The sequence below is a fragment of the Cheilinus undulatus genome, linkage group 17 (genome assembly GCF_018320785.1).
Source record: "Cheilinus undulatus linkage group 17, ASM1832078v1, whole genome shotgun sequence".
NCBI lineage: Eukaryota > Metazoa > Chordata > Actinopteri > Labriformes > Labridae > Cheilinus > Cheilinus undulatus.
The window spans coordinates 44,234,347-44,249,070 of record NC_054881.1 but is presented as its reverse complement, the minus strand read 5'-3'; the positions used below and the strand labels follow the sequence as shown (position 1 = coordinate 44,249,070).

Here is a 14,724-nt window from a genome sequence, read left to right as displayed (position 1 = left end):
AAAACTCTTCTGTCTGAAATCTGCCTGTTTGTTCATGTGATCCTGCTGTGGAGGTTTTTATGAAAATGTGCTCTATAATACTAATAATATTAACTTTATTTAAAAACAGATGCTAACAAAGAGCTTCAACAGACAGAAAGAACCTCAGGGCTTCACGAGATCACCAGCATGAATGGCTCTTTGGACCAGTTTTAACCGTAGAGACGGCGATGCCAACTTAGCCACGAACTTTAGCGACTTTATTGAGACCCCTCAAAGTTTTAAAGACTGATCAAACAAGCTCCGCCCACCATCCCTACTGAGGTTAGCATAAATATCAGTAATCCTCAGGAAACTGGTCTGACTGTAGTTTCACTGAAAGAAAACCTATTAAAGTCTTTAATAGTCCTTCAGAGGCTGTTAGCAGAGCAGATCCTCGTCCTGACTTTTGTGTTCCGTGGTAAACGGCGGCTAAATCGTCCCCTGAGTCGTGTTAATGAGGCAGCTAATCGCCGTCTGTCCTCAGCTCCGTCCTCCGAGACCGAACACGTCCCTGTGTTTCCATACTGTCACGTCTGCAGCACGGACCTCCACAGGATGTGTTTGTAATGGTTACCATGGTAACGGATACTCTCTGTTCCTCCAAAACTCACCATGTAGCGTTGTTTTATTCTCTGGTGTTTATCAGCGAGGACTGACAGTCCTTACGTGTGTGTTGGAGCGATTTCTGCAGAAGAGGAAGGAAAAGGTCAGAGGTCAGGGGTTTACTCTGTGGTCTGTGTGATGCAGAGAACATGGGAGGGTCTGAATCTGTGCAGAGATGTGTGGCTGCAGGGAGCGCCTCCTCAGGAGAACAGCTCTGGTCAGCGTCTGTGTGACACGTTTCTATAAACACCTGAGAACAGTTTCTAACAAAGATACACACACAGACTCGTTTATTCACCTCTGGATCATTCTGACACGGCAGCCTGTCAGCGACCTCTGATGATAAATGAACATGAGATCAGCTCTGGCTAACTCCCTCCTCTCCTCACTGCCAGGCAGATCCATCAGTGCACGGCATCATGGGAAAGCTGTGATTAGAGTACAGCTCAATATGGCTTCATGATATGCACGCTGACCTTTGACCTCTGACATTTAATCAGGTCATCCTGGTTTCAGATTCATTTAGCGGTCATTAAAGCACCCCTGGAATACTGCGTTCACAAGACCAGCCCAAACAGACAACATAGCCCCGCCCCCGCCCTGGTTATCGCCATGGAAACATAAAAACATTCAGTTACAACATTTTAACACGAGTCCTGCTGCGAACGCTCTTTAATTTTAGTTTAACAGGACACTTTATTACAGTGATCCCCAAAAGGTGGCTCATGGGCCAGGTCCGGTCTGCTAGGGCCAGGTATCCGGTCCACATGGACCAGTGCGCCATGATCTGGTAATAATGCGGTTATGCTGGTCTATACTGAGACTGTGGTGTAATGATGAGTCTCTTTACTTGGTTATCAGTGAAAAAGCAGAGAATTATGATCCTTTAGTTTTAGCATCAAAAGTGGAAAAGATTCTGTTCAGGCATCTGTCATTTCATTGAGATCAGCTGATCAAACGTTCTGCTTCCTATTGGCTAGATTTAAGCTCTTCCAGCTCGCCTACCTCCACCCCAGCTCCTCCTTTATACTTCATCTGACTTAATCAGTGTGATCCTGTTGGCACTGATGCCTGCTCTGAGTTCTCAAATGTCAGTAACGGCTCTATTTGAAACTTAAAGGCCTTTCTGCAGAGGTTTCAGTAAACCTTTCCTGTACTGCTGAATACTAAAGCCTTTTATGTAACTGCACAGACTGATTAGAATTAGAGTAACTGTGCCTCTCTAGAATAGACTCGTCAGACTTTGGCAAAAAAAAAGTCAAAAAAGCCAGCGTGACAAAGTTTGTAGTAAGAACCCTGCAGAGAACACAGATGTCACTGATCTACTGCTGCATTTCTGGGTTTAAAGGTCTGTACACACTGGGTCCGTTTTCTCTGATCCATAACCCGAAAAAATGTCACGCACTCGGACCTTGCACGCTGGACCCGATGCGTTTTTATCTGCGTTCACTGTGAAAATTCGTAGAATGTGGCCTGTGTCTCTGTCGCTACTTTAAAGTCCTGCTGCATCCATGCTGACGGAGAGCTTCATTCAGCACACGCTCACGCTTCATAGCGCTGAGGCAAGCTGGGGAAACGGAGAGCAACGTTGTATTCAGCCTCTGTTATGAGCTGTGAGTAGGCTACAACTTCTGCCTCTATCTGTTAGATTTCTATGGCTGAAAGCCACAAAATACACCGGCAAACTACGGTGTTTCAGTGAGAGAGAGAGGGAGGGGCTGGGCGCTGATCCAAACCATCTGTTATATGTCCATGCTTGATATCTGTATAATAAATGATCTTTGGTGTTTGAAGTGAGAGAGGAGGTGAGCGTGCAGGGAGGAAGCAGCGGACGCTGTTTTGAATCATCAATCACCCGTTTAAATGACTTGGACTGATGCCAAATTTCACATAAAATCAAACCTGTTCCAAAAAAAAACATGGCACACAAAAATTTGGGCGTGAGTGTGCAAACGTGATTAGAACATCATGAGCTCCATTATCTTTTTTAGTGGGTGAAAAATTCTGATGAAATAAACGAACTCAGCGTGTACAGGTCTTAATTCTGAGTCCAAAAAATCATTTTCCTCTGGAACAAACAGCTTGACATGTGCATGGATCTGTGAGGTTAGAGTAACAACAGGAGCCTGTCAGGGACAAAAAGGACTTTTAGTGGAGATCACAGTGACTATGTTTCAGACAGATCTGGTAAACCTGAAGGGGCAGTGAGGATGGACTCTTTAACTCTCACCTTCAGAAGAGTTCTTCTGGATCCTGGAGGTTTGGGAGACCCGTCTAACCCGGGTGGAGGTACCTCCCAGCAGCCGTGGTCAGAGGGTCGTTGGTCCCCGTGTTGGTAACCTTTAAACCGTCCGATGGGCGGTGGCGGTGAAGGAGCCGTCAGGCTGCGGAGTGAGGCCTCTCTGGTTTGGCTGGTCTGGAGCTCGTTGGAAACAGCTGTCAGCTTCGCCGTCTCACCGCCACAGAATGGCGTTCCTCTCCTGGCCGCTCAGACCTTTGGTGGCTCTTACGTAACACGGCAGGAAAATTCAGCGCCGGTCTGTGGTCTCTCTCTATAAACAAGAGTCAGTCATTAAATCATCGACGGACGCTGCCAAACACAATCTGCTCCGTCTGAGAGAGACGCTGCTGTAGAGAGCATGTGCAGAAACAAGAGAAACCCCAGATGACCCCATGAATTCACCACTTCATCCATCAGAGAGAGAGATGCTGTAGTTTATCTCATGTAAAGCGCCCGTGTATGACTGCTGACTCAGTGCTTTGTGACTTCTCTGTTTAATCCATCCAGCCTGTTTTCAGCCGTTCTGTGATGATCTGTCAGAGAACACGTGAGAACGAGCCAACATCCTCGCCACGACGCTGCTGGATGTGGGTGTGACCCCCCACAGAGTCCCTCTGGGCTCCCGTAGAGTTTGAATTCAGGAAATATGAGACAGAAAAATTGGGATTTATTTTTCTATTCATTGCAAAAATTATAAAAATGTTCTTGCTGCGAATAAAAAAGGAGGTGAATATGATTTTGTGATTTCATGGCGGCTGTTTGCACTCGTGGTCACGGCGCTGTGCCAACAGGGAGAGAGGGAAGTGTTTCAGTTGAGTCTCTTTGTTGGTGACTGTGAGAACAAACTTAGGCCTCTATCCATGATGGAGGGTTGGTTTTAGGCAGCACATGGTGCTACAGTGATGCTTCAGAGAGAGGGGAGCTGCAGCCGCTCCAGACCCGTCCCAGGCCCAGGCCCCTTCTCTCCAAATACAGATGAAAAAAAAACCTCAGTGTGCAAAGGCCTCACTGCGAGCCATGGCTGGAAGCGTTGAACCTCCTCTAAATTTAAAGTTGAAATTCTGACTTTAATGGAGCTATCAGCAGAGTCCTGCATGAGTCCAGTTTTGCAAACCTGCATGCACCTGCACCCGTAGAACTCAGAAGCAAAACCTGAATATCCCATTAAATACCAGGATCCACCTGGACCCATGAATGACAGAGTGTGACCCGACCCGACCTTTGATTAAACACAATGTAGGATATACATACAGCCACTCTCTTGTGTTTAGAGTGCTGTAGTTTTTAGCTGCTGTGCCATCAAAGTCTTAACAACAGGCGATTTAATCTAATTTACGATTATTTGCCCAGCCCCAGCTCCTACAGGACAGGTCAGGTACGGAAGCATATGCCAGTTTGCTACTTCCTCCTTGGTCCTGTACTGCTTCAGCCTAACGGCCCATGAACGTGCAGCTACCGTTCTCTTATCAGGCAGCTGACCTTTGCCGTCCCCGGTCTCCTGAGCACATCAGCATTAGACCCACGGTCTAACAGCGACACCCAAAGATGCACAGAAGAGTCCAGTCGGCTCCTCTGACCAACTGCAGCACCTATGCCAAAAGAAAAACCCACATCTGAAGTAACAAAAGGGCGACAGAGAGGGAAAATGTGCCTGACGTTTCCTCAAAGCTTCAAGGAACTGCTTCCTGACAGGACTGGATCGTGTAGATCCGTGTTTCCCAACCATGTTTCCTTGGAGCCCTCCCTACATGTACGTAAGAAAAGCCGACCCCCCAGGGCCCAAGAAAGAAGAAAAAGTGACACGTTGCTGCCAAAAGTCAGCGTAGATTTTATTGTTTCACTGATGAAACCCTAAAAAGGCCAATGCTGCTTTCTTATCTCAACACCTGTGTATAAACTACTTAATAACTGCTTCTCATGCGTTTAGCCAATATTTGCTGAACTTATTTTGGCAGCCTCAGAGCAGACAAAGGAGCCCTCGGGGTCCTGAACCCAGGTTGGGAACCAATGATTCAATTGTTGTCATATAGCCTCAGAGTTTCTGTTTTTTATTGTTGTCACCTACCATCCACCCACATTGTCTTTATTTTGACCCATACCCACAAAAATCTAGGACCAGATTTTCTGCTTGGTCTCAGACCTGGTGCAGGACTCTAGTGCCCAGGACTGCCTGTCCTGGCTGGGATCTGAGATTTTCTAAGTTCAGAGATGAACTGGTGCCATCAGCATCAGTGGGCTCTATAGACAGAAAGAGACTTTTGTACTTTGGGATTCTCGAGGTCAAAGGTCAAAGGGTTCATACACACCCTTTGCTAGCGAGAACAGTATAAGAGTGCTTTGAGGGGTAATCTGCAAACCTAGCATGAATGTTCACTCCCATTTACAGGGGATTTTGGAGGTCAAAGGTCAAAACTAAAGGTCATCAGGCCTCATGGTCAGCCTTTAGGCCTTCCTCTAGATCCCCCTGCTGACTAGATCTCTGCAGACGGGGCAGACCTTTAGGGTGGTTCTAGTTTTTAATGCAGCGATCTAGAGGGTTAGGGGACGTTAGGAGACGATCTAATCCTCAGAGAATGCTCCTACCTCCAGATTTAGCTCTTTGTTTGCTGACTGTGCAGCTCTTGGATGAAAATAACCTCCGTCTGTGTTTATGAGTAAATAATGGAGGAACATTAGGGTCTAATTCAGCCTCCAGGGATCACATTAAACTGCCACTTCACATCCACTCTCTTCACTCACACTACCACGCTCATTTTCATCGGTGCTAAATTACACTTGACTAAATATTTCCCTCCAGTTTTTCAGGAGAGATCTAAAAAAATCCTGACGTCATGAAGGCGTTTGGTCCAAAGCAGCAGACGCGACAATCAGAAGCAGCTGTGAGTCTGGAGCAGGTCTGTTCATCAGGCTCTGGAGGCTCGTAGGGATTAATGCTGCTAACTAAAGATTCAGACTCTCAGGAGGCTCTCACTGACCAGGACTGGGGGTTAAAGGTGCAGTACGTAGAGTTTTCTTATTCAAGTGTCTGTTCTAGTTAGGATATGATGACTCCTGTGTTACAGGACTGGGCAGAGATTAACGGCACGTTAGGGACCAAAGCTGAGGCTGAAGTACGGCATAGATCCGGGGAGTAAGACCGTCTGAGAGCACAGTTGGGTGGGAAGGAGGATCGACACAACCCTGGTCACGCTCTGGATGTCTGTGCATTTCCCAGGAGCATGGGAAAATAATCTGACAGAAATAACAAAGTCCACATCTTTAGGATGGAGTGAAGGGTGGGAGTCGGCACAGACAGGGGTACGGTCTGGTTAGGTATCCATGAGCCCCTGGTCCTACTGTGGGCCTGAAAACCGCTGGTGGTCTCAAAGTGTACCACCAGGGGTGAAAAGACCCGGACTAAAGCGATGCCGTCGAGCTTGACCTGCAGAGACTCCTGCTGAGGTTTGCCCTTTCACCTTTATCAGTGATGATATGTTTCTTTCCTTCCAGGTCTGTCGGAAGTTTCCGTCTCCATGAGGTACAACCGGCGCCCCACCTGCCCCGACGCCTCCGTGGGGGTCCATATCCCCACGCCCCCTCCCTCCCACCACAGGAAGAGCCACAGTCTGGGGAACAAGTGAGTGAGAGCGGCCTTTATCTGATGAACAAATCACGGTTGATTTTAATTTGATGGAAAACAAAATCAAGTAAAAGCCTGAAAGTCAGCGTGAGTTACAGAACAGAACCCCTAGTGGTGGCTGAAGGGTACTACAATAACAAGCAGTGAGCTGTATGGCAGGACCAAACCTCAACAGAAGAGCCAAAGATCACATGATTTAGCTGATTTAATTCCTGTTTTTGACTCTTTCATAAACCTGCAGAGTGAAACAGAAAAACAGCTGGAGGCATGAAGAGTCAGAGATGATGTAGGAAAGTGAGTCAGAGTCAAAAACACGACTTTATGTAACAAACAGCTGCAGGAATCAGAGCGTCCAATCAACATGGAGCCAAACCATGACCAGCAGCAGAGCTGGAGGAGACCAGGAGGTTTTAGTTCAGAGGAACCACAAAAACACGAGGACAGAGCTCTCAGAGCTCTAAATGTTAGTATGATCAGATATTGTATAAAGATATTCAACATTTAATATGAAATACTCCAGAAAAAAAGCTCAGTAAAGTAAAATAGCTTCAGTTTATTCTCTACAAGTATCATATTTTTTTAGGTTTAGGAAGAGTGTTTACTCTTACATGATGTAATAATTTCAGACTGCATGTTTTTAATGATGTGATCAAACTTTAAGAATTTCCTCAGAAACAGATAAAATCCACTGAAGTAGAAAAAATCCAGGGTTCCTGTCTAACGGTCGTGTTTCATGTCGACAGTATGATGTGTCAGTACGGGATGTCAGAGAGCCGCAGCGCCACCTTTCCCATAGAGAAAGCACGCCACCTGCTGGACGACAGCTTCCTAGAGTCTCAGAGTCCGGTCAGGAACGACCCTCAGAGCACGTCTGTGTCCAACGGCCTCTCCCTGGGTCTGTGTTCAGATGAAATATGAGAGATTATGGATCAAATACTGGGATTCATCTTTAGGATGTAACTGTAATCACTGCAATTAAATATTATCATGCAGAGTAGGATTCACCTCTATGTAAGTGTACTTACAGGTTAGAAATGTGATTTTTTTATAGAATAAGGGACATGATGTTCATGTTCAGCCTGATATATATTTATATATTTATTATAGTCTGTATTCCCGTCTCTACAGGCAGCAGTGAAAGCTCCTTTGGGGAGGAGTTATCACCGGGGATGGAGAGGTGAGAGCCAATCACAGCACACTTTATAACCTTCATGAAAAAAAAACCCTGAGATGAATAAAAATATCAATAAATCCTGAAATGGTTGATCAGCTTTAGGATTGATAGTTTTACAGTCAAAGAGGAGATGGATCTCTGTTCACTTCTAAACTTACAATAAAAACAATCAAAACTGTGTTTTTATTTTTCTTATTGTCAACAAATCTCATAATAAAAAACTAACTGATATATTTGTATAAATATTTAGTCAGCGAGGCTTCTCTGTGCTTCATAGAGGATGCTGTCGTCCTGAAGTATGATCCTAAGATTTACACGCTGATTCTTCAAGGCCATAAAAATTCTCTGCATCTATATTTAGAAAAACTTTCTGTATTTTATCATATTGTGGTGAATATTGTAGAAATAAATAAATACTGTCATTTTTACCTTGTTTAACTTTATTATCAGAACATATTTTTATTTTTACTCTTAGTTAAACTCTGATCATGAGATTTGTAGACAACAAGAAAAAAGTCTCTGATTTCTCTGATAGTTTTTAATTTCTGTATTCTAAATGTGAGTTTGTGTTCCTGCAGCGTTTTCATTCTTTAATGGTTTTAATGTTTTTAAATGTCGCTGACATCCTGTTTATCTGTGTTCATCCAGCAAGAAGGCTAAATATGGATCTGATGGATGTTAGTGTTTTAGAGTGAAGGATCAGAACCAGACTGTTACGGTGGAACTAATCTGACAGCTGTTTCACAGACTCATGGACAGGATTTCTCTCTGTTTATGGTCATTCAGATACACAGCTGTAAACCGTCACTGCTTTATGTCTGATAACAGCGGGATATCTGAGAGCTCAGACTGGGACGTCTTCATCTGGGTCAGGGGTCAGGGGTTAGAGACCACCTTATCAGCTGACCTGATCAGGAGGGACAGAGATGATGGATGGACTGATGTTAGAGTCAGAGGGACAGAGATGATGGATGGACTGATGTTAGAGTCAGAGGGACAGAGATGATGGATGGACTGATGTTAGAGTCAGAGGAGGGACAGAGATGATGGATGGACTGATGTTAGAGTCAGAGGGACAGAGATGATGGATGGACTGATGTTAGAGTCAGAGGAGGGACAGAGATGATGGATGGACTGATGTTAGAGTCAGAGGAGGGACAGAGATGATGGATGGACTGATGTTAGAGTCAGAGGGACAGAGATGATGGATGGACTGATGTTAGAGTCAGAGGAGGGACAGAGATGATGGATGGACTGATGTTAGGGTCAGAGGAGGGACAGAGATGATGGATGGACTGATGTTAGAGTCAGAGGAGGGACAGAGATGATGGATGGACTGATGTTAGAGTCAGAGGAGGGACAGAGGTGATGGATGGACTGATGTTAGAGTCAGAGGGACAGAGATGATGGATGGACTGATGTTAGAGTCAGAGGGACAGAGATGATGGATGGACTGATGTTAGAGTCAGAGGGACAGAGATGATGGATGGACTGATGTTAGAGTCAGAGGAGGGACAGAGGTGATGGATGGACTGATGTTAGAGTCAGAGGGACAGAGATGATGGATGGACTGATGTTAGAGTCAGAGGGACAGAGGTGATGGATGGACTGATGTTAGAGTCAGAGGGACAGAGATGATGGATGGACTGATGTTAGAGTCAGAGGGACAGAGGTGATGGATGGACTGATGTTAGAGTCAGAGGGACAGAGATGATGGATGGACTGATGTTAGAGTCAGAGGAGGGACAGAGATGATGGATGGACTGATGTTAGAGTCAGAGGGACAGAGATGATGGATGGACTGATGTTAGAGTCAGAGGAGGGACAGAGATGATGGATGGACTGATGTTAGAGTCAGAGGGACAGAGATGATGGATGGACTGATGTTAGAGTCAGAGGGACAGAGATGATGGATGGACTGATGTTAGAGTCAGAGGGACAGAGATGATGGATGGACTGATGTTAGAGTCAGAGGAGGGACAGAGATGATGGATGGATTGATGTTAGGGTCAGAGGAGGGACAGAGATGATGGATGGACTGATGTTAGAGTCAGAGGAGGGACAGAGATGATGGATGGACTGATGTTCGAGTCAGAGGAGGGACAGAGATGATGGATGGACTGATGTTAGAGTCAGAGGGACAGAGATGATGGATGGACTGATGTTAGAGTCAGAGGGACAGAGATGATGGATGGACTGATGTTAGAGTCAGAGGAGGGACAGAGATGATGGATGGACTGATGTTAGAGTCAGAGGGACAGAGGTGATGGATGGACTGATGTTAGAGTCAGAGGAGGGACAGAGATGATGGATGGACTGATGTTAGAGTCAGAGGGACAGAGATGATGGATGGACTGATGTTAGAGTCAGAGGGACAGAGATGATGGATGGACTGATGTTAGAGTCAGAGGGACAGAGGTGATGGATGGACTGATGTTAGAGTCAGAGGGACAGAGGTGATGGATGGACTGATGTTAGAGTCAGAGGGACAGAGATGATGGATGGACTGATGTTAGAGTCAGAGGGACAGAGATGATGGATGGACTGATGTTAGAGTCAGAGGGACAGAGATGATGGATGGACTGATGTTAGAGTCAGAGGGACAGAGATGATGGATGGACTGATGTTAGAGTCAGAGGGACAGAGATGATGGATGGACTGATGTTAGAGTCAGAGGAGGGACAGAGATGATGGATGGACTGATGTTAGGGTCAGAGGAGGGACAGAGGTGATGGATGGACTGATGTTAGAGTCAGAGGAGGGACAGAGATGATGGATGGACTGATGTTAGAGTCAGAGGAGGGACAGAGATGATGGATGGACTGATGTTAGAGTCAGAGGGACAGAGATGATGGATGGACTGATGTTAGAGTCAGAGGGACAGAGATGATGGATGGACTGATGTTAGAGTCAGAGGAGGGACAGAGATGATGGATGGACTGATGTTAGAGTCAGAGGAGGGACAGAGATGATGGATGGACTGATGTTAGAGTCAGAGGAGGGACAGAGATGATGGATGGACTGATGTTAGAGTCAGAGGAGGGACAGAGATGATGGATGGACTGATGTTAGAGTCAGAGGGACAGAGATGATGGATGGACTGATGTTAGAGTCAGAGGAGGGACAGAGATGATGGATGGACTGATGTTAGAGTCAGAGGAGGGACAGAGATGATGGATGGACTGATGTTAGAGTCAGAGGAGGACAGAGATGATGGATGGACTGATGTTCGAGTCAGAGGAGGGACAGAGATGATGGATGGACTGATGTTAGAGTCAGAGGGACAGAGATGATGGATGGACTGATGTTAGAGTCAGAGGGACAGAGATGATGGATGGACTGATGTTAGAGTCAGAGGAGGGACAGAGATGATGGATGGACTGATGTTAGAGAGGAGGGACAGAGACGATGGATGGACTGATGTTAGAGTCAGAGGAGGGACAGAGATGATGGATGGACTGATGTTAGAGTCAGAGGGACAGAGATGATGGATGGACTGATGTTAGAGTCAGAGGGACAGAGATGATGGATGGACTGATGTTAGAGTCAGAGGGACAGAGATGATGGATGGACTGATGTTAGAGTCAGAGGGACAGAGATGATGGATGGACTGATGTTAGAGTCAGAGGGACAGAGATGATGGATGGACTGATGTTAGAGTCAGAGGTAGAGCGGTGATGGATGGACTGATGTTAGAGTCTGAGGGACAGAGATGATGGATGGACTGATGTTAGAGTCAGAGGGACAGAGGTGATGGATGGACTGATGTTAGAGTCAGAGGGACAGAGATGATGGATGGACTGATGTTAGAGTCAGAGGAGGGACAGAGATGATGGATGGACTGATGTTAGGGTCAGAGGAGGGACAGAGATGATGGATGGACTGATGTTCGAGTCAGAGGAGACAGAGATGATGGATGGACTGATGTTAGCAGAGAGGGACAGAGCTGATGGATGGTCTGATGTTAGATTCAGAGGGACAGAGATGATGGATGGACTGATGTTAGAGTCAGAGGGACAGAGATGATGGATGGACTGATGTTAGAGTCAGAGGAGGGACAGAGATGATGGATGGACTGATGTTAGAGTCAGAGGGACAGAGGTGATGGATGGACTGATGTTAGAGTCAGAGGAGGGACAGAGATGATGGATGGACTGATGTTAGAGTCAGAGGGACAGAGAAGATGTATGTACTGATGTTATAGTCAGAGGAACATATAATATGGATGGAATGATGTTAGAGTCAGTGGGACAGAGGTGATGGATGGACTGATGTTAGAGTCAGAGGGACAGAGATGATGGATGGACGGATGTTAGAGTCAGAGGGACAGAGATGATGGATGGACTGATGTTAGAGTCAGAGGGACAGAGATGATGGATGGACTGATGTTAGAGTCAGAGGAGGGACAGAGGTGATGGATGGACTGATGTTAGAGTCAGAGGGACAGAGATGATGGATGGACTGATGTTAGAGTCAGAGGGACAGAGATGATGGATGGACTGATGTTAGAGTCAGAGGAGGGACAGAGATGATGGATGGACTGATGTTAGAGTCAGAGGAGGGACAGAGATGATGGATGGACTGATGTTAGAGTCAGAGGGACAGAGATGATGGATGGACTGATGTTAGAGTCAGAGGGACAGAGATGATGGATGGACTGATGTTAGAGTCAGAGGAGGGACAGAGATGATGGATGGACTGATGTTAGAGTCAGAGGAGGGACAGAGATGATGGATGGACTGATGTTAGAGTCAGAGGGACAGAGATGATGGATGGACTGATGTTAGAGTCAGAGGAGGGACAGAGATGATGGATGGACTGATGTTAGAGTCAGAGGGACAGAGATGATGGATGGACTGATGTTAGAGTCAAAGGAGGGACAGAGATGATGGATGGACTGATGTTAGGGTCAGAGGAGGGACAGAGATGATGGATGGACTGATGTTAGAGTCAGAGGAGGGACAGAGATGATGGATGGACTGATGTTCGAGTCAGAGGAGGGACAGAGATGATGGATGGACTGATGTTAGAGTCAGAGGGACAGAGATGATGGATGGACTGATGTTAGAGTCAGAGGGACAGAGATGATGGATGGACTGATGTTAGAGTCAGAGGAGGGACAGAGATGATGGATGGACTGATGTTAGAGTCAGAGGGACAGAGATGATGGATGGACTGATGTTAGAGTCAGAGGGACAGAGATGATGGATGGACTGATGTTAGAGTCAGAGGGACAGAGATGATGGATGGACTGATGTTAGAGTCAGAGGAACAGAGGTGATGGATGGACTGATGTTAGAGTCAGAGGGACAGAGGTGATGGATGGACTGATGTTAGAGTCAGAGGGACAGAGGTGATGGATGGACTGATGTTAGAGTCAGAGGAACAGAGGTGATGGATGGACTGATGTTAGAGTCAGAGGGACAGAGGTGATGGATGGACTGATGTTAGAGTCAGAGGGACAGAGGTGATGGATGGACTGATGTTAGAGTCAGAGGGACAGAGGTGATGGATGGACTGATGTTAGAGTCAGAGGAGGGACAGAGAGCTCTGATTGGTCATCACTGAGGACAGACTGTTAATGCAGAGGATGGACTACAGTGGACTCAACTTGGTATCTGAATGACCTAAACAGGTTGTTAGTGTAAAAACAACCTCAGTAAAGTCTGCATTGGTTGGTCCTGCTGGTCACATGACCTACACTGATCAATGAGCCCGTCCAATCAGACTGACCTTTACGTGTGTGACAAACAGGGGTCGCATGTACGCCACTCTGGGTCCCAACTGGAGGGTCCCTCTCCGAAACTCCCCCCGGAGCCGCAGCTATGTTTACAGGTACAGTGGGGGGCGGAGTCTCTTTAAATGAGATTGTGTCTGATCACCTCATCCTCTCACTGCATGCTCACACGGTCTGAGCTTTATGAGGCGGGGGATTTTAATCTTTACTAATCAACTGATTTATTTTCATTTATCAAGCTTCTGCATCTCTGAGGGTCAGTGTGGTCGATTATTTCTGCAGGTCATTGGACCAACATCCACATCTCAGCTCCTAAAAACTCTCATTACAAGTGTCATATATAATATATTATTGCATGGCTTATATTCAACTTCTATGTATCATTGAGGAGTTATTGGAGTTAAATAGCCCATATTGGTTGGTAATGTAATGACTGTAACTGTAGAGACCCAGAAGGTGGTTTATCTTTAATGCTCACATGATCAGGTTTCTTTGGGGCTCCGACACGCTGCATGGTGTTTGTGCTTCATGTGTCTTCGTCTCTGTTGTCCTCATGTCAGATAAACGCTATGTTTCTCTCTTGCATGCTCCTCGCTCTGTCAAAAGCTGTTTTAGTCTGTGTCATCATGTTTTCGTTCTGCTCTTATTTGCTTTTTCACTACTAAAGCTCTTCTATGGGGAAGAAGAGCCTGTTGTCTTCTGCTGATTTATCTCCAAAATCAGGCCTGTAGTCAGCCACAGGACAGAGTCTTAAGTATGATACAGAGTGATATTTACAGCTGATATGGACTGATATTTACAGCTGATATAGACTGATATATACAGCTGATATAGACTGATATTTACAGCTGATATAGACTGATATTTACAGCTGATGTAGACTGATATTTACAGCTGATATAGACTGATATTTACAGCTGGTTTAGACTGATATTTACAGCTGATATAGACTGATATTTACAGCTGATATAGACTGATATTTACAGCTGGTTTAGACTGATATTTACAGCTGATATAGACTGATATTTACAGCTGATATAGACTGATATTTACAGCTGATATAGACTGATATTTACAGCTGATATAGACTGATATTTACAGCTGGTTTAGACTGATATTTACAGCTGATATAGACTGATATTTACAGCTGATATAGACTGATATTTACAGCTGGTTTAGACTGATATTTACAGCTGATATAGACTGATATTTACAGCTGATATAGACTGATATTTACAGCTGGTTTAGACTGATATTTACAGCTGGTGTAGACTGATATTTACAGCTGA

At 45.6% G+C, this 14,724-nt stretch overlaps 1 protein-coding gene across 2 annotated transcripts in view; it reads left to right on the top strand.

The window, feature by feature from the left end:
* The window catches only part of LOC121525692 (ras-specific guanine nucleotide-releasing factor RalGPS1-like), a 129,325-nt gene that overhangs the window by 108,587 nt on the left and 6,014 nt on the right, over nt 1-14,724 (top strand). For both annotated transcript variants that reach the window (XM_041811802.1, XM_041811801.1), the window contains exons 12-15: nt 6,395-6,521; nt 7,268-7,419; nt 7,653-7,701; nt 13,453-13,533. In XM_041811802.1, the coding sequence (XP_041667736.1) occupies nt 6,395-6,521; nt 7,268-7,419; nt 7,653-7,701; nt 13,453-13,533 (409 nt within the window). The remainder of the gene's footprint in view (nt 1-6,394; nt 6,522-7,267; nt 7,420-7,652; nt 7,702-13,452; nt 13,534-14,724) is intronic.